The sequence below is a fragment of the Triticum urartu genome, chromosome 7, assembly GCF_003073215.2.
Source record: "Triticum urartu cultivar G1812 chromosome 7, Tu2.1, whole genome shotgun sequence".
Lineage (NCBI taxonomy): Eukaryota > Viridiplantae > Streptophyta > Magnoliopsida > Poales > Poaceae > Triticum > Triticum urartu.
Window position 1 is genome coordinate 680,706,059 of NC_053028.1, and position 19,064 is coordinate 680,725,122.

The 19,064-nt window shown below is 48.3% G+C and overlaps 2 protein-coding genes across 2 annotated transcripts; both read left to right on the plus strand.

Annotated features, from left to right (window-relative positions):
• Positions 1-16,145: 16,145 nt before the first annotated feature.
• On the plus strand, positions 16,146-16,703 carry LOC125520791. The gene has a single exon (XM_048685812.1). The coding sequence runs from the start codon at positions 16,146-16,148 to the stop codon at positions 16,701-16,703; it is 558 nt and encodes a 185-aa protein (XP_048541769.1).
• Positions 16,589-17,486, plus strand: LOC125520793 (actinidain-like). Its single transcript, XM_048685813.1, has 2 exons — positions 16,589-16,859; positions 16,894-17,486. Exons 1-2 carry the CDS (start codon positions 16,845-16,847, stop codon positions 17,278-17,280), a joined length of 402 nt encoding a protein of 133 aa, XP_048541770.1. The 5' UTR covers positions 16,589-16,844; the 3' UTR covers positions 17,281-17,486.
• Positions 17,487-19,064: the final 1,578 nt, after the last annotated feature.

Sequence of the window (19,064 nt, forward strand, 5' to 3'; positions counted from 1 at the left end):
TTATGATATTGTGATGAAACACATAGGAGGAAAGATTGTAATAGCAAAAATTAGGCAGCTTTTAATCATTTCCTTTTATGCATTAATTACAAGTTTTTCACACGCACATGCATAGCTATAATTAGGTAGATTCTCGTTTTTTAGGGAATGTTTCTGTGCATGCATTCTAATTAATGCCTCCATCCAAATGAGAGCAAGTGGTCGCTGATTCACACACAGTTATAGGAAATTAATTAGTACACCGCAATAACTTTCCAATTAAGTATTGCAAACGGTTATACCCGGTAGTGTCTATACCTACCACGTCGGCACACATCCTAAAGCAATTCGAAGGTTGACAGGCAAGGAGCTTGGGCACCTAGGTATCTCAAACTGTCGTCCTATATATAGATAAAATGTTTGGAGCACCTAGGTGCCTGGGCACCTAGGCCCATGGTGCATGACATACCTATCCGTGCATGATGTTCCTTCCTTAAAATAGATGTTTCCAGTTTTTGTTTGCATGCACTCTGATTGGTTTCCAAAAAAGTAATATTATATTTTTTCCTAAGCAACATTCTGTTCCAAAATACCTCGAGTATGTATACACACCTAAGATATTTTAGGTTATGTATGTATATACCTACTGATTTATTCAAGGTATTAGACATTTATTTCCGATTGTGTATATACCTAGTGATATAGACCTACTGATGTATATACCTCAAATATTTTGGGTTATGTATATACCTACTGATGTATATACCTAAGATATTTTGGGTTATGTATATACCTGCTGACATATACCTATTGATGTATATACCTACTAACGTAATTCATGTGTCCAACACTCATATTTTTTTGAATTAACACTTGTATTTTCTAATGATGTACTTTCAAGGTATTCGTCACTTATTTATTTTACTGATGGGACGCACTTTTTGAAGACTAGTTTTCCTATTGTATGTAAGGTGACAAGATAATCTAAAACGATATCCTAATTATTTTTTACTTTTTTGGACATATACATACCATGTAGACATCCAGACCCGATATGTTTACGTACATATACCTAATATAATGTACCAACATCTGGGTTTTTAATACACGTATTGCCTTCAATACATACCCCGAAAATTTTGTAGTTTTAGTGGTGACATACTCAAAAATAATAATATACTCTTTTTTGAATATAAAGTATATGCTTGAAGACATACCCATTAATAGTATTGGACACATACCCCAAAATGATATACTTTGAAAGGAGACGTGCTCAAGGACACATACGTTTTATACCCGTACATACATGTGTATTTTTCCATGGAGACAAAAGATAACCATACCTTATATACCCAACACGATGATATACCTAAGTATATCACTGTATATTTCATATTTTATTATTAAAAAAAGTAATGCATGAATAAGAGAGAAAGAAGGGCACGTGTCATGGAGCATGCATGGCCTTAATGGACCATTAATTGATGATTTCTCTATCTTTCCTAGTCTGGGCATTAAGTGTCCATACAAAGCAATAATTAGCAATAATTCTTTCCAAATAAAAGAGGTAACAATTTTCAATTATTGTTAATACTAGTCACACATGAACACATCTCAATGTAATGCAACAGTTTCTAGGCAAGGTGCCCGGGCACCTACGTGTCCCATATGGGCGTCCTATATATATATATATGCACAGAAAAAATGGAGACTTGTAGTTGCAATTGCCACGAGATGGACAAAGAGCATATGAAGATGGTTATTATGGACCAAGAACAAACAATCAGACAATAGGTATGTTGTTTTTCCTTGAACCTACCAGAGAAGGTGCTTCTGTAGAGTTGCAATATCATCTTAGAATTCGAACTTAAAGCAATGCTTGTAGCCACCTCTCAATCGCACCCAGTTAGCATCATTGTATTTGGTTCTTTATATTACATCCACTGTGATGATTTAATGTGTGTGTATTCCTGAAGTTCAACAAGGTGATTTTGTTGGTTGTGGAAGCTTAACTTTTTCATTTGATTCCTTTCTTGCATTGGCCCTTGGATTGTCATTCATTTCATTGCGGCCTATGTTGAACAAGATGTTGGTGTAAGGTATGCACCTAAGGAGCATATGAGGGTTCTCTTATTTATTAAGTATCTGATCTCCGTGCTGTATGAAAATGAGGCATATACATTGCTGATACATATTACTCAATCCTTCCATTTCTAAAAAAATATTACTCAATCCTTTGTTCGACCCGATGAAACACAATGTCCGATCATTGTGTTTTTAGAATGCATGTACTAAACATCATTACAGAACTGAAATCAAACAGACATCAACACCATTGTCCATCCCGTCGCACATCAGTGGTCACATCCGCCCACCTTGTACGGTTCTGAACGGCAGTTTATGCCACAGTACAATCACGTTTATGCCACAGAACTTTCTTGACATTTGTGTAGTCTATGTTGGAGTTACGGTTCGGGTCGAAATACGTGGCCATGGAATATTTCGGGCTTAAGAGGATGAGTGTGCAATGTGTGTCACTGCACAGAACATGGAATGTTAGAAAAAAAAAAGAATGATCGAAATCTAAGAAATCATATGTTACGGGGCGGTTAAGGGATGACTTACTCGAGAAAGTAAGCCACAAGGAAGTTATCCTTATCTGGGTTTGCCAGAATGACGCCTTCGAGGTGTGAACTCGCAACTTGGCGGTCCCCAGCGCTGCTCAAGTGCTTGGCACGCATGTAGAAGGGGTTGACTATCACGATGTCCGGGGTCTTGTCTCTAATGATCTGCATCTCCATACTCAGCGAAAACAGCCGAACGAAGGTGTAGTGCAGTGGATGAAGGTTAAACATAGCAAAGATGTCATCAAACTGCAGGACGATCGTACCCCCGATGTCGCCATCCACAAAGACCTTGCCCTCTGGCACCTTGGCCACGAAAACCGGGTATGCCACATCCTTCTCTCTGAGACGCCGCTTCTCCAAAGAAAGAACACTGTCGTGCAAACTCCGCATAGCACCGGTTGCAGCATTCAGCATATTTGGCGGTAGCATCGCCCTACCCGCCACATGCACCCTCCTCGAGATATCCTTAGGTGAAGGTGGCCCGTCCTGAGCACGGATCGAACTCGGTGCCGGCTGGATCGCACCGGCGCCCTTGTTAGTCTTTCGTTTCCGTCCCTTCTTCTTGATCTCTTGTAATGGGACCGAGTTCTGCTCACAGACCGCCTTCTTGAGCGTGTTGGGGCTGATAATATTTCGCACCTCAGCTATCTAAGGCTTGGTGAAGGCGGGAGCTGGAGGCGTGTCCTGAGAACTGAACGCCAGACGACGCCTGTTGCAATTGGATTTCTCCGCCGTACCAGCTAGATCGCGGTGGTCTTGGTTGGGTTCTTGAGAAAGAGGCCCGCAGAACTCGTCAGCGTACCCATGTTCGGCAAAGTACTTATCAATGTTGGTAAATGTACCGTCGTCATTGTCGTCGCCGTCCGGATCCTGTGCCATAGGGCTGTCCGGATCCTGTGCCATAGGGATGTCCGGCAGGTCCGGTAGCGTTGCGGCGTTCTTGCCATGGCTTGGTGCCAGCACGACTGGCGGTCTTGTCTGTGGGGTGGTGTCCCCCGCCCCCAAACGAATCTGGCTCTTCGGCCAAACCAGGGGCCAGTTTACGCAGGCGCTGAGGGTCATCTCATCTTCTTCGTCGGCCCCAGCGGGTCGAATCGGAGGTAACAACTCGTCGCAGCCTGGCAGCACCCGAACCACTTCAACCCTATACATTGTGGGTGGCATCGGATTACCGTGGAACATGGGGTTGCCTGGTTGAACGATTCTGCCCTTAGCGACATCGACCAACTCGGCGCCCACGAAGTGTAGAAGAGTGCAAGGAACGTCGGCGGTGCCCTGCGAAAACATGTACAGGGCGTCATGGATGCCCAGTCAAAGGCAAGGAGATGAAGTCATTGGCCGAGAGGCTTAGTTACTGTGATGCCGTCGAGCTCGGCTAATGTCGAGGCACCGCCAACGGCGGGCGTGCAACTGACGGAGGGGGCGCTTGTTGGCGAGGTGCCGGCCGGCGTACACCCGGGTGCATTAAGCTCCAATGCCCGTGCCGGCGCCGGAGACACGAATACTGCCTCCGCCGGAGATACCAATGGCGGCGCCGCCGGAGACACCAATGGCGCCGCCAGAGACACCAATGGCGCCGCCTGCGCGCTATGCAAGTTGCTGGCCATGAAGCTGGGAACCAGGGGAGGCCCCTGTTGGCCGCCCGCAATCCACGTCGTCAGCCCATGAATCAACGTAGGCACCATGGCGTTGAGCGTCGTTCCAAGTTGTTGTTGCACTTGCTCTTGGACAAGCTCCGGAATCCGCGCCACTTGTGCCTTGAGTTCTTCAACCTCGCGCGTCTGGCTTTCCGAGCTGATCTTTTTCTCCTTCCGCACACCAGCGGTATAGTATGACCCCCATTTTGTGGACAAGCCTTTGTCGGCCACACGACCAGCTGACGTCGGCTTAGTGAGCTTATCCTTGTTTTTCATTACATTCAACGCCCTATTTAAAGGGGTGTCGAAAGGGGAGCTCTTAGACGACCCCGCGCTACTGCTTTCAGTGTCCTGCGAAAGGAACGTGAACCATTTAGAAATATTGGGGATTAATTAGAGTGCAACCATATGGAGCTAATTACGGCGGGGTGCATTCCTTACCAGAAGAAGGTCAAGCGCCCTGGTCTTCGGATCCGTGGTAAGCTCCTTTGTTATCGGGTCCTCCTTGTACCGGGCCCTGACATAGTTCCTGGTCTGCTTCTCACCGCTGTATCTCTCGAAGCGGGGCGGTAGAACTTGCTCGGCACGCTCCGCGTCCTCCTTGTCCCATATAGGCTCCGCCACTCTGTAACCGCCGGGACCGAGTTTGTGTTCCCCTAAGTTCAACTCCCGCATTTCTTTCCCCCACTGACTTGATTCGGAGGTTGCACTGCTCTCGCACTTGATCTTGAACTCCTTGTACTCATCTTCTCTCATCAAAGGATATTTCGCCTTGATCTTCTCATAACTATCACCTTTATCAATCATTCTCTTCACCGCGCTTCTCCAAGTAGACAGGGCCGTGCTCATCTTCGTGAGGGCGACACTGTTCACTTTATTCCCTGAGAGTCGTGTGTTTTCAAATTCGGCGGGGAACTTGTATCGTTCGTGCAGCTTCGTGATGAGGAGGTTGCGCAAATTCCCTCGGTCCTTATGCCTAAGGTTCTCGGTGTTGATCGAGACGGTGCTCCAGAGAATGCACCCGAGCTGAACCGAGTACCCCTTGACTATATGTTTGGGCTCCGTTGGATTCCCGTCGGAGTCCACTTGAGTGAATTCCTCCTTGAGGGTGCGGAGCGCATTCGGGCGCCGGTCCTTCCTTTGCTTCTTCGGTTGGCTGCCATCTGTGTGTGCGCCGCCATCATCAGTGGTGGCATCCTCGGCGGCACCATCAGTGGTGTCATCCCCGACGCCACTAGGGGTTGTGTAATCAGGATCGGTGTCTTCCGCGGCGTCCTCATAGCGGTGAGGTTGTTCCTCCATATCCTGGGACAGCTCCCAGAATTGCTTGCCGCCCGAACCACCGGCCTCATCGTTGTGGGCCATGTTTCGCTCTAAATAGGAAAAAAGTTTGGTCAAAAAGTTGGTTATTGTCACGAAACAAGATCATGGTCTCATCATTTAGGGTTTGTCGACACCGAGGCACCCTAAAAGCCTAAGCTTTCATCATTTAGGGTTTGTCGACGCCGAGGCACCCTAAAAGCCTAAGCGTACATCATTTAGGTTCTCATCGACACCGAGGCATCCGGGGCAGCCAAGTTAAGTTTTCATCATTTAGGGTTTATCGATGCCGAGGCACCCTAGGTTGGGCCTAATCACTTGGCACTAATCACTTGGCTCTATTGCCACCTATGTTGGGTTTATCATCTAGGGTTTATTGATGCTAAGGAGAATTCTAAGTTGGGCCTAATAACTTGGCTCTATTGCCACCTATGGTTTAATGCAGCAAGAATGGCAGGGCAGTTGATCCTACTTAACTAAGTACTAAGATACCCCGGCCCATGCATTAGTCGCAAGTACCCCATATGTCCTATTTTTAGCAAAGTCATGCTAAAATTCACGGAAAATTTTAGCATGACCTTTGCTGAAAATAGGACATATGGAGTACCCGAATTTGCCAGAACGGAAGTTAATCGACATTCCGGCAAACTCAAGGGCAACTCGGGGTACCTGCAAATTCATCACGACACAATGGTCGGAGACAAAACCCAGCAAACTAACAAGATGATCATCATCTTTGCAAGACAGTAGCTCAAGTTTTTGACAGTAGCCTCTGAAGAAAACAACATTGCAACATTCAAGTTCACAGGATAAAAAAAATCATCCACATTCACCAACCCACATGATGTTAAAACCCACATGAGCTGTAAACAGACTTAAAAAACCCACATGATGTTATAACTGTATACACTGAACATGATGATACCAAATGGGAAGGAAAATTGTATCACTCTAAATTAGTGTAGCCACTATCTAACAAAACCAGAATGTTAACAAAATTACACCATGATGATACCAAATTCTTGTAGCAGTACAATGAGTTCACAGGATAAAAAAATCATCCACATTCACCAACCCAAACTGGTGGAGATACAGCAAACCAGAACCTCCTAGGTTTCTGCCATTTTATTTTTCCCGCCGTATATGTTTTTTGATTCATGTCATGGTACTTGCTGTCAAACCAAGTATTTTCTTTCTACATAATCTGGGAAGTTTCCTTCTTACTATCTCACTATCTTACTGTCTCACTACAAAAAACTAGTATGCTTAGTTGCATTATGACAGGCAAAAACTACAAATATTTGTGTTTTTAGTTGAGCAATGCAGCGACAGTGTGATAGGCAAGTTTCAGCTGGCAAAGTGTCACGATTCAGACAACAGAGCAGCTAAGCATAGCAAGTGGATAGTTCAGTCAGTATACTAGTACTCTTTAGAAAGCATGAGACATATATTACCTGGAGGAGACTTCGTCGGAGAGTTGCCTGTGAATTGAAAATACAACGAGATCAGCAAAGGACAGTAAGATATATACTGAAATTATCATAACAAAATGCCAGCTACTGCCATGGTCAAAGAATAGATTATGATAGCTGGACAAGTACAGGTCAAACTAGATAATTTTCAGAACCGGTTTAACCACCGCAGGATAAAACAATGCATCCAAGACTGGGCTTAGACTAATATCCTCATAGCATAATCTGACATCAAGCAAATAATATAAGAACAGTGAAAATGTATGTTCACTGCAAATGAATATGGAACAAGTGTTCACATTCTTGGAGTAACAAATATTCATCTACTCATTTGTAGATACCTAGGAGTAACAAGACTGCACTTGCCAATAATGTTTTATTTATGCTTCCCAAGGACCAACTCCTAAACTAAACACAAAAAACTGTGTGCACATCTGCAAGTTGTAGAAGGAAAAGGTGCAACACTAAAAAAACTATCAAACTAACAGATCCATTAATCAATTATGGACTTCTTACATGCATCTATCATTATGGACTTCTTACATGTTTCATATTGTTGCATGAATCCAAATTCACTGGAATATTGTTGCATGAAGCAAAAGAGGCCCTGGGCATCCATCCTACACAGCTAAACAAAGAAAATGCAGTTCCATGCTTTCACAATACAATTCTCTTCAGATTTCTTATTAAGAGACAACAAGATACTTGTCACTGAAATTTTCTTCAGATTTCACAGTACTGAATTTCAATGGGAAAAATTCTTAGTACAGTTCAATCTCAGGGAATCAAATATGAGAATCAAATATGGGTCATGCAGTTCCACTATCTGTATAAAGAACCATCGGTGGCGCTCCACTAAGAACCATGCTGCCGGCTGGTGCCGAGGATATGGGGATTGCTAGTGGGAGGAGATGGGATTGGGGTAGGGTCGCCTCACTTACCTGCTGGCTAGCGCGCCGGCGTCGGGGAGAGGCGGTCGGGTTCGGGTGGCGTGAGCAAGGAGGTTGGTCGGTGCGGCGGTCCTCGATCTACGGTGGCGGTCCTCCTCGATCTACGGCGGCGGTCCTCCCGGCCCGAGAGTCACTTGGCAGCAGCAGCTTCCCAGCCCGTCGGGGCACTCCTCCCTGGTCCGGACTGGCCACACTGCTCGGGGACGGCGAAGGAGGCGAGGGGGGCGGCGAGGGGGACGGCGAACACGGGGGGCAGTGGGTGAGATCGATGAGGCAGGGGAGAGATTAGAGAGATTGGGGATTTAGTGTGGGGGGAAGCTTTCTAATGGCGCACCACCCCCTCGTGCGCCATAAGTATGACTATTCTAATGGCGCACCACCCCTCGGTGTGCCATTAGAATTTTGTTTTAATCTAGCCCACTAGCCATATCTACAACCTAACCCTATCTATAATAGAACCCACCCACTAGCCCGACTGGTCAGCACGCAGCACACACACCAGGAGGTCCTGGGTTTGATTCCCAGGCTCCCCAATATTTTTTATGCATTTTAAATGCTGTTTTTTATATTTATTTGTGTTTAAATATGTTCAAACTTGTTTAAATCATAACAGTAATATTTTTTAATAAAAATAGTAATAATTTTTTAAAAAATATGTTCAAATTTGTTACTTGAAAATATCATCGGCGGCGGCGGTGGAGCGGGGGAGGGTGCGGGGGGCCGGGTGCTCGTCGGCGGCGGTGGAGCGGGGGAGGGTTGCGGTGGGTCGTCGGCGGCGGTGGAGCTAGCGGGGGAGGGTGCGGGTGGGATCGAGATGGAGGGGGGTCGAGATCGAGATGGAGGGGGAATCGAGATCGAGATGGAGGGGGATCGAGATCAAGTGTCCTCATGAATTCAAAAAGTGCCCATGAAATTTAAAAATATTCATGATATCAAAAAGTGCCCATGAAATACAATCGAGAAATGAAGACTACGATTTAAATACAATCGATCTTAGCTAGCTATCTGTTCACAATCTTCTTGCCCTTCTTTTTCACAAATGGAGTTCTTCTGTGGAACGGACGTCCTTTAGGTAGGGTGGTCCTGCTTCTTCTTGTGGTGTGTGCTGCTACTTCATCGTCGTCGTCATGTTCGATCTTCGGGTCGCCGTACTTGTCGAAGTCTTGCTCATTGGGTACTCCATCCATTCCGATAATCTTCCTTTTGCCTCTCCTCACGACAACACGACTGGGCTTTGATGGGTCGGTAATGAAGAAGCATTGGTCCACTTGGGAAGCCAGTACCCATGGCTCATTTTTCGCAGTGACGTTTGCGCTCGCGGTCTTGGATTTGGCTTCGGGTATAACCATGGTGGTGAAATACCGGTCTTCTTTTAGGACGCTCTCCAGCGTAGCTCAGCTCCCAGATCTCCTCGATCCTTCCGTAGTATCTGTCCTTGTCGTTACCGGTGTAGGATTCCATCGTTACCCCGGAGTTCTGATAACCATCGCTCTTCATGTCCTTGTCCTCGGTGTAGAATGTGTAGCCGTTGATATCGTACGCCTCATAGGTCATCAGGTTGTGCTCGGCGCCCTGTGACAAGGCGAATATGAGTTGTTCTTCCGCGGAAGAATCCTCATGTAAAGGGTACGACAGAAGTTTCTGCTTGAACCAACGCGTGAAACATGAGTTGTGCTCTTTGAGTATATCTCCGTCCGTCCTCTGTTGGCCTCGGTCATTGTACGTCTTCTCAATAAAGGTTTTGTGCTCTACCACCCAAGGATCGACCACGTCTATGTGTTGTAGCGCGACTAGGTTTGCTCTTTCAAAGTCGGCGAGTCGACCCTCGAAGTCGACATGCATTTCGCGGCGACCCTCACGGTGACCCCATCCAGCGAGCCTGCCGAGGTGCCTGTTGACGGGCAGACCAACGGGGTTCTCGATGCCTAGATAATTCGTGCAGTAGGAGATGCACTCTTCGGTCAGAAATCCCCTGGCTATACTTCCCTCTGGACGTGACATGTTGCGAACGTATCCTTTGATGACACCATTCATCCTTTCGAACGCATCATGCTATGCAGGAATGTCGGCCCGAGTTGGATGATATCCTCCACGATATGGACCAGCAGATGCACCATAACATCGAAGAATGCGGGCGGGAAGTACATCTCAAGCTCGCATAGTATCACCACGATCTCTTCCTGTAGCCTTCTGAGTTGCCTCATGCCAATCGACTTCCGAGAGATGACGTCGAAAAAGTTGCATAGGCCAAATAGCGTTTCACGGACGTGCACGTCCATGATCCCACGGATTGCAACTGGAAGTATCTGCGTCATCAGCACGTGACAGTCGTGAGACTTCATCCCGCTGAACTTCTGCTTCGCTGGGTCTAGGTATCTGCTTATCTTCCCCGCGTAACCGTAAGGAAGTTTTACTCCTAGGAGGCAGGTGAAAAACTGCTTGATCTCCTCCTGACTTAGAGTGAAGCACGCGGGAGGGTAGTCATTTCCGGTCTTCTTGGCCTTTTTGCCTTTGCGACGACTTTCTGTGTCCTGCTTCGCCTCATCATCATCATCATCATCATTAGCGTGAAGCTCCTTCCTGATGCCCATTGATTTCAAGTCTGCCCTTGCTTTCGGCCCATCTTTGGTCATCTCTGGCATGTTGAGCAGGGTACCAAGCAGACTCTCGCACACGTTCTTCGTGATATGCATGACATCAAGGCTGTGAGGCACACGGTGGATCTTCCAGTACGGCAAGTCCCAGAAAACAGACCTCGTTTTCCATACCTTCAGCAGTGGCTCTGGCACCTTTCGCTTCTTTCCCGGCTCTGGCGCCTTTTGCTTCTTTCCCGGCAGTGGGCAGTCTTTCCAATTTTTCAACAGCTCGTCTATTTCCTCGCCGCTCCTTGTACACGGGCGTTTTCAGGGTTCGGTTTCACCATCGAACAGATCCTTGCGTTTCCTCCACGGGTCATCGTCGCGAAGCCACCTTCGATGTCCCATGAACACGGTTTTCGAAGACCCGGGATCTCTATCTAGCTGGTGATACGTTGTGTCATCCATGCACCTTACGCATCCAGAAAATCCGTGGACTACCTGCCCCGCGAGATATCCGTAACCGAGATAGTCGTGCACCGTCGTGAGCAGTGCGGCTCTCATAGGGAAATATTCTTTCTCTGCGGCGTCCCACGTATTGGCTGGTGTTTTCCACAGCGTGTCTAGCTCCTCCTTCAGCAGCCCCAGATACAGATTGATGTCGTTCCCTGGTTGTTTCGGCCCTTCAATTAGCATACTCATGTGAATGTACTTCCTCTTCATGCACAACCAGGGGGGAAGGTTGTACATCCACACAAACACAGGCCAGGTGCTATGTGTGCTTCTCTGGCTGCCAAACGGATTGACTCCATCGGTGCTCGCGCCCAGCACGATGTTCCTTGGATCCTTCCCAAATTCTGGGTATTCGAAGTTCAACGCTTGCCACTGGCTCGCATCCTTAGGATGACTCAGCATCTTGTCTTTTTTATTTATCTCCGGATCATTTCCGTCATCTTTCCGCTTCTTCTCCTCCCTATCCGCGTGCCAACGCAGGAGCTTTGCTACCTTAGGGTCCGCGAAATACCGCTGTAGACGAGGAGTGATCGGAAAGTACCACACCGATTTTCGAGGAGCTTTCTTCCTCTTCTTGTATCGAGTGACGCCGCACACCGGACATATGGTAGACTCCGCGTGCTCGTCCCGATAAATGATACAATTGTTCATGCACACATGATATTTCACGTGCGGTAAATCCAGAGGACACACGATTTTCTTCGCCTCCTCGAAACTGGTCGGGCACTTGTTCCCCTTGGGAAGACGTTCGTGCCAGAATGACATGTTCTCGTCGAAGCATGCGTCGGTCATTTTGTGTTTTACCTTCATCTCCAGAGCCATGAGCGTTACTTTCAGGCGGGTATCCTCGGGCCTGCATCCTTCATACAATAGAGTAACCGCGTCTATCTCCAGTTGATCCAGCTTGGCTTTCTCTCGGGCGGCAGCTCTTGCGTTATCCGTCTGCTTGAGAAGCAGCTCTTGAATATGAGGGTCCTGCACCCAGCCTCCATCGTCGTCTGCTCCGGCATCTTCATCTTCATGATCATGCGCTTCGTCTTGATCTTCCTCATCATCATGTACGACATCTTCTACATGATGACTGTGTACAGCATCACCGTCGTGATCATGTCCTGGAGATTCTTCGTCTTCTCGCCCGCCCTCGCCGCGGTGGTACTTGTCTTGTTGCCCTTCCTCATTTCTTGCCCGGCCCCCATGGACGACTTCATAGTCATCTTCATCACCTTGCCACCGATAGCCATCCATGAAACCATGCAAGAGCAGGTGGTCCCGCACCTGCCCGGAATCCGGGTCCGCAATAAGGCTCTTCAGCTTGCATCTTCGACACGGACATCTTATCTCCGTCTCGTTCTTTTGAAGCATCTCGGCCTTCGCGGAGCTCAAAAACCTATTCACGATGCCTTCAGTCATCGTGCGGACCATGGCCACCTGCAGGGTAGAGCAAAACGATATTTTAGAACCAAGAAAAAATTTGGCATGACCTTCCCTAAAAATAGGACCAAAAAGAATGCATAGTGCCAAAATACTCGCCGAAACGGAAATGAATCAAAACATTCCGGCAAAATATTGGCAACTATCGCATTTCAAATACCGGTACCTTCAAACACAAACATATATGCAACACCACAAACACATGCAACACCACAAACATACATAGATCTAGCTAGGCCACAAAAAGTGCATTGCACGTTGTTGGAGCGAACTAGGGAGAAAAAAGTAGATCTACATCATGAAGATAGCTTTCCCCTTACTTACCTATCAAAAAAGGTAATTTCACCACTTAATTTTGATGAATCTATGGTGGAAATGAGGTGAGGAGGAGGAGGCAGCCGAAAGCTTGGAGAAGGAGGTGGAGGGAATGAAGTGGGGAAAGTGAGTGGGTAAGTGTAGGGCTGTCCAAAATATCTTGTTGGGGTCCCAGGTTACTAATGACGCACCACCAGCAAATGCGCCATTAGTAACCCTGGTTACTAATGGCGCACCTGCAGGTGGTGCGCCATTAGTAGTTTTGCAAAAAAGAAAAAAAATATACTAATGGCGCACCGGGTAATAGTGCGCCATTACTAGTTTAAACTAGTAATGGCGCACTGTGAAACGGTGCGCCATTAGTAGTTTTGCAAAAAAAAAAGAATAAAAAAAATTACAGTAATGGCGCACTGTCTGCCTGGTGCGCCATTACTAGTTAGAACTAGTAATGGCGCACTTCGACCTGATGCGCCATTAGTTTGTATGGAAAAATGGAAAAAAAAATACTAGTGGCGCACCCTGTTTCTGGTGCGCCATTAGTGTCTTCCACACTAATGGCGCATCACCAACCGGTGCGCCATTAGTATATAGTAGTGGCGCACTGCTTCCATGGTGCGCCATTAGTATCAATCCTATCTATAGCCCTTTTCCTAGTAGTGGGTAAGCGTCCTCCGCCGTCTGGTGCTCCTCGCGGACGACGAGCGGTGTTGGCCTCCGGTCGACCTCGCGCACGCCCCGTCGCCTCGCCTCCTCGTGCTCGAAGGCGAACCACCTCGCCCAGTTGGGCGAGTCGGTTGCGTAGGCCTTGTCGAGGTGCTGCTCCGGCGTCAGCGCCAGCCGGCGCCGCACCTCCTCCGCGTGAGCACGAGCTGTCCGCGGCGCCGCCGGCATTGGGATCCTATCTGGATCCAGATGTCAGTCGTGCGCCAGCGTCACGTCCGGATACGGCAGAGGCCGGCGGTTCTGCCAGTGCCACTCCGCCTGGTGCACTGACACGCTGACGCACTGCCTCTGCCGGCGAGGCGCCGGCGGAGGTGGGAGAAACTCGGAGGGGAAAGGGGTGGCGGGGGACTTGCCCTTGGCCTTACTGCCGCTGGCGCCGGAGAAGAGACCCATCTCGCTATGGTTGTGGTGGCCAGGGTTTGTCGGCGACGAGGGAGCAAAGGTGGGCAGATGTGGACGACGAGTATGGATGAGGACGGCCCCGCCGTACGATCGGCTTAAATAAGGACGAGCGCCGTCGCTGACGCGTGGGCCCGTCGTCATAAATTAAGCTGACCACGTGGGCAGCGGATAGTTGGACGGCTGCCATGTGAGGACGCGGCGGATAGCGAGAAGGCGCGCGAAGCGTCCGTTCGGCGTCCGCCCTGACGCATTTGGGACACAAATTTGGGCCGCAAATGCGTCGCCGCGTACGCGACGCGGACGTGATTTAGATTTGGGTCGGCGCGTTAGGTCATCACTTTTGTCCACGCCGATCCAAACGGACGCAGGCGGACGACATGGATCGGCCCTTTAAAGTTGCTCTAAGCCACCCATAGGGCACATCGATGCTGGCACTTTCATCACAATTCAGCGAGGTTAGGGAGCATCATTTTTCTTTGAAGTCACAGGGTCGCTGCACCCGCATCAGAATATCGAAGCGCCATGCACGTATGAAGTGCATAGGCAGAACAATCTCACGTGGAACCTAGTGCCGGACGAAATGGACGACAGATCGATCCCGCTTGCCCGTATAGCAAACGGTATCACCGGAACAGGGCCGAGATGGACGTGCCACCACATGGTCGACAACATAGCTCTTAGATATGATCACGTGTCCCGGCCAAGTAGGTTTGTTTGGCTGGCTGCGCATTATGTCTACCTCACTCAGAAGCCCGCCTGCGATAGGCCCGGTACGGAGCCGATGTACTGGCCGTCCGGTCAAGAGGACGCCAGAAAGCACAGAAGGCCGGGCGCTGGGTATGGCTGGTCAGCGCACATGCGGTGCCGAAAGACATCAAGGTCGTTGTCCATCCCATCGCATGTCAGGGGTCACATTCGCCCACCTTGTACGGTTCTTATCAGTAGTTTCTGCCACAATCCAGTCACATTTGTCTTCGATGTGTTGTATGCTATATTCTCCGGGCGGTTGGTTTGCTGGTCAGCCACTAGGTTCCGATGCAGTGACATAATCACGGAGCCAAGGAATGATGAAAACTTTTAGCTGGAGGTTGAGCAGATCTGGCAGCTCCGGGGTCCCTGAGCAAGTACAATAGCAGGTTTATAACCCGCTTACATGGCAGTTTTGCTTATGTGGAGGAGAAAGATATGAAAAAGTGAGGGGAGTGGGCTCTAATACAACAGCCTAGCTATATGATAACTCCTAGGCAGATACAATTAATATGAAGAAAGAGATAGAGAGATGGTAAAAGTACTACTCTTATAGCCCACCTTATAGGCAACCTTACTGTATGAGTGACTGTAAGTAGTGACTATATATATATGACATGACAACATTACATAGCCATTAGTTGGCTATACTATTGACCATGCTCTGATACACTGATCGCTACGACAACAAACGCCAATGGAACCCACAAACCACACGAGAATGTTATGCCAACTAGCCAAGGAAACACGCACACACATTCCAAAGCAGGTCAACCAGGAAGATCTAATGTCTTTGAAATGTATAGGGGCCATTGGAAAACTCGCTAGGAAACCAGGGCTAGTGACCGCAAGAAGGTGGGTCGGGAAATATATAGCAAATCAGGTAATATACACGTGAAGAGAGTGGAGGGCGGACGAAACGCTTTGCATGACGTGGTTTGCGTGGCAGGAAACAGAACTGTTCTTTTTAGATAGTACAGATAGTGAAGTTGTGCATATATAGGTGGTGTGGTGTTCGGTGTTAGGTACCAAGCGGAGGAACAAAATCAAAATAGCTATTGGGGCTGCGCCCTCAGTGGATTTTCGACGTGGCTAACCTGGCAAAATCTAACCAGAATTTAAGGAGAATTTCCATGGTAGATGCTTAAAGGATAATTGAATTTAAATCACATAGGGTTGCAATACAAATGTGAACATTTGCTCAACAGAAAAAAAAACACAAACAAATTCAACCTTGATGTACACAGGGTGGCTGTCTTACTGTCTCAGTTACTCAGTAAGGCAAACTCAAACGCACCACGAATTTTCCATCAGCAGCTACAAGGGGAAACTTGAGACGAGAAGAGCGTTATGTTTTTTAGGAGTAAATTTCGTCTGATATTTTTAAGGCGCCGACGTTGTGCATAAGTTGCCTAAGGAGCCTCCCAGTCCTATATAAGAACCCCCTTGGCCGATGGGGAGAGGAAGTGCGGCCAGAAGAAACTTCGCTCAGAGTTGTTCGCTCCTGTTTGCCGTTCTAGACCAAGTAACCATGGAGACCACTGTGGCGAGACCCCTGCTCGCGGTGACCATGGTCTTGCTCCTCGCCATGCCCACCGCGAGTGGCGGCACCATCACCATGTCGTTCGCCTCGGAGGAGGTCGCGTCGGAGGAGGCCCTCCTCTCTCTGTACGAGCGGTGGGCGCAGCACTTCGGGAAGGCTCTCCCAAGTGGAGGAGCACGCGGCAGCACCCGCTTCGCCGTCTTCGCGCAGAGTGTCCGGCTCGCGCACCAGCGCGGCCCGGGCAAACTGAAGCTCAACGAGTTCGCTGACACCGCCCTGAGCAACGACTACAGCATCCGCTGCTACATTCCGCTGGCGCGAGCCGGCGTCCCTGAGGGCCAGAGGAGAAAATACCCAGACCCACCGGCGTCCATGGACTGGCGCACCGGGGGGCGTCGTGACGCCGGTCAGGGATCAAGGAACACACTGTGGAAGCTGCTGGGCTTTTGCAACCGCATCGGCCATTGAGAGCCTTTACAAGATCGAACACGGGGACCTGATCCCGCTGTCGCCCCAGCAGCTCGTCGACTGCGACGGCAGCAATGGGCACTGTGGAGGCGGCACCCCAGCCAAGGCATTCCAAACCATTAAGCTTGGTGGCATCTCGCGATGGGCAGACTATCCGTACAAAGGCGTTAAGGGCTGGTGCTACCCGGCCCGCAAGGGCGTGGGCATCAGGGGCTGGGAGCGTGTGGAGCCGCGGAACGAGTGGGCGCTCATGTGGGCAGTGTTCAAACATCCCGTCACCGTAGGGGTCGACGCCAACAGCACGGCCTTCATACATTACCGCGGCGGCCTCTTCGACGGGCCCTGCAACACCACTCTCGGGCATGCCATGACCGTCGTCGGCTACGGCACTACCGGGCACAATGACCATTACGGTGAGCCAGCGGGAGTCGACTTTTGGCTCCTCAAAAATTCCTGGTCGACGGCGTGGGGCGAAGCCGGCTATATGCGGCTCCGGCGCGGCGCCGAGGCCAAGGGTGGGGTCTGCGGGGTAATGCTCGAGGCGACTTATCCGGTCCGTTCCTATAGGCTATTTTAATTAGAGGAACAATGTGCCTATATACGAGCTTTAACCAGTAGTTAGTGATGAAATGGAATAAATTAAAGCAAGCCAGTGGTTGGTTGTAAACAGGGACAGTATATAAGTTGGTAGTAAGAGATTCGAGCCGCCGACTGACCGGATCCCATGAGATCATGCGCTGCTCTATCCTTGTTTTTTTTTTGCCTTCATTGTTCTCTTCTCCACCCCTAGTTCCTATCCATAAGCTACCGCTTCTTTATTTTATGTTTTTCACTATGCGCTGCTCCCTGTCATCGCGAACGCTCCATTCCCCGATCTCCCCCGCGACTCACCTTCTCTTCCCTCACCACGGTGACCCATGAGGCACAGGGGTGCGACACTGCTACTGCAAATGTACCACTGTTGCTGGCTGCTAGGGCGAGCCACCACATGTGAAGAAACCGACAACAGATACCAACGCCTCCTTCTCTGCCTCTCCCCTCTCCCATCCACCACATAATGTAATGGCACAGGCGAGCTAACGATGCCCACGACGGGTTTTCCACACGTGCTACGACAACAGCAGAGCGCTTGCGATGAGTCGAGGAGCTTAGGCAAGTGGTGCATCAAGCATGGAGCGACCGTGCGCACGAGGTGGAACGACCAGCATAGGGTCAATCCAACGGCACGCAGCGGAGCGATCTGGCCTTCTGGCCAATAGGAAAACTGTTTGTCAAGTACCCAACAACTAGAACTTGGGAACCTGCCCTTTGCCTGAAGGGTGTGGACCGGGTACCCTAAGTCGACAGCTGAATTCAGCACACGGTCTGCCGAATTCAACTGGTTTTTGCCGAGTTTTCTGGGCACTTTAAAGTACAATAATTGCAATATATAGTGACGACAGGCACAACCTCGGTGATGTGGCTTGTCGGTGAGTGCGTAGAGTTAGGCCGCGGTGCTGCTAATATGTCCTTTGGACCTGTGATTCGAGGAAATGATGAAACAAGACGAGCTAAGCACTTTAAGATTTGGGACTGGCACATGACGGGGAAAGAGACTGATTTTACCCTTTTAATTTAATGAAAAGGTATATTTTAATATTCACTACTAATTTGCGTCAAAATTTGTAAACTTTTGCACACTCGAGATATCCATCTATCTATCCATCCATCCATCTCTCTATCTATCTATTCTATTCTATATCTGTCTCTATCGATCTATCTATATAGCTCATTTATCCATCCATCCATCTATCTATCTATATATCTATTTATCCATCCATCCATCTCTCTATCTATCTATTCTATTCTATATCTCTCTCTATCGATCTATCTATATATCTATCCATCCATCCATCCATCTATCTATCCATCTATCCATCTCTCTGTCTCTCTCTTTATCTCTCTCTCTATATATCTATCTATCTATCTATCTATTGATATATCTATTCTATTCTATCTATCTATTATTTATATTATTAAAACAGAAGACAAACAAGCCACCACATTTATCCATATAACCCATTGATTCTAATTAGGGAAACAATTGAGATTAAAATACAAAAAAAGGTTATGTAAAATGTAAAACGCGTACAAACAATCCATCGACACGTGCATATTGAGCCCAACATGGGAGGTTACATAGAATATAAAATGCATACAAACAATCCATCATTGACACGTGCATATTGAGGCCAACATGGGTGCACACATGTAAAATACATGGTTACATAGAAAATTAGACTACATGTATAAATAAGAGGAAGGAAACTTATGCCAAGCCCTATTCGTTATCACTATAAAAAATATGTCAACTTGCGACCA

Coding starts and splice junctions, on each gene's coding strand:
- LOC125520791 (XM_048685812.1), top strand. CDS start 16,146: ATGGGGAGAGGAAGTGCGGCCAGAAGAAACTTCGCTCAGAGTTGTTCG.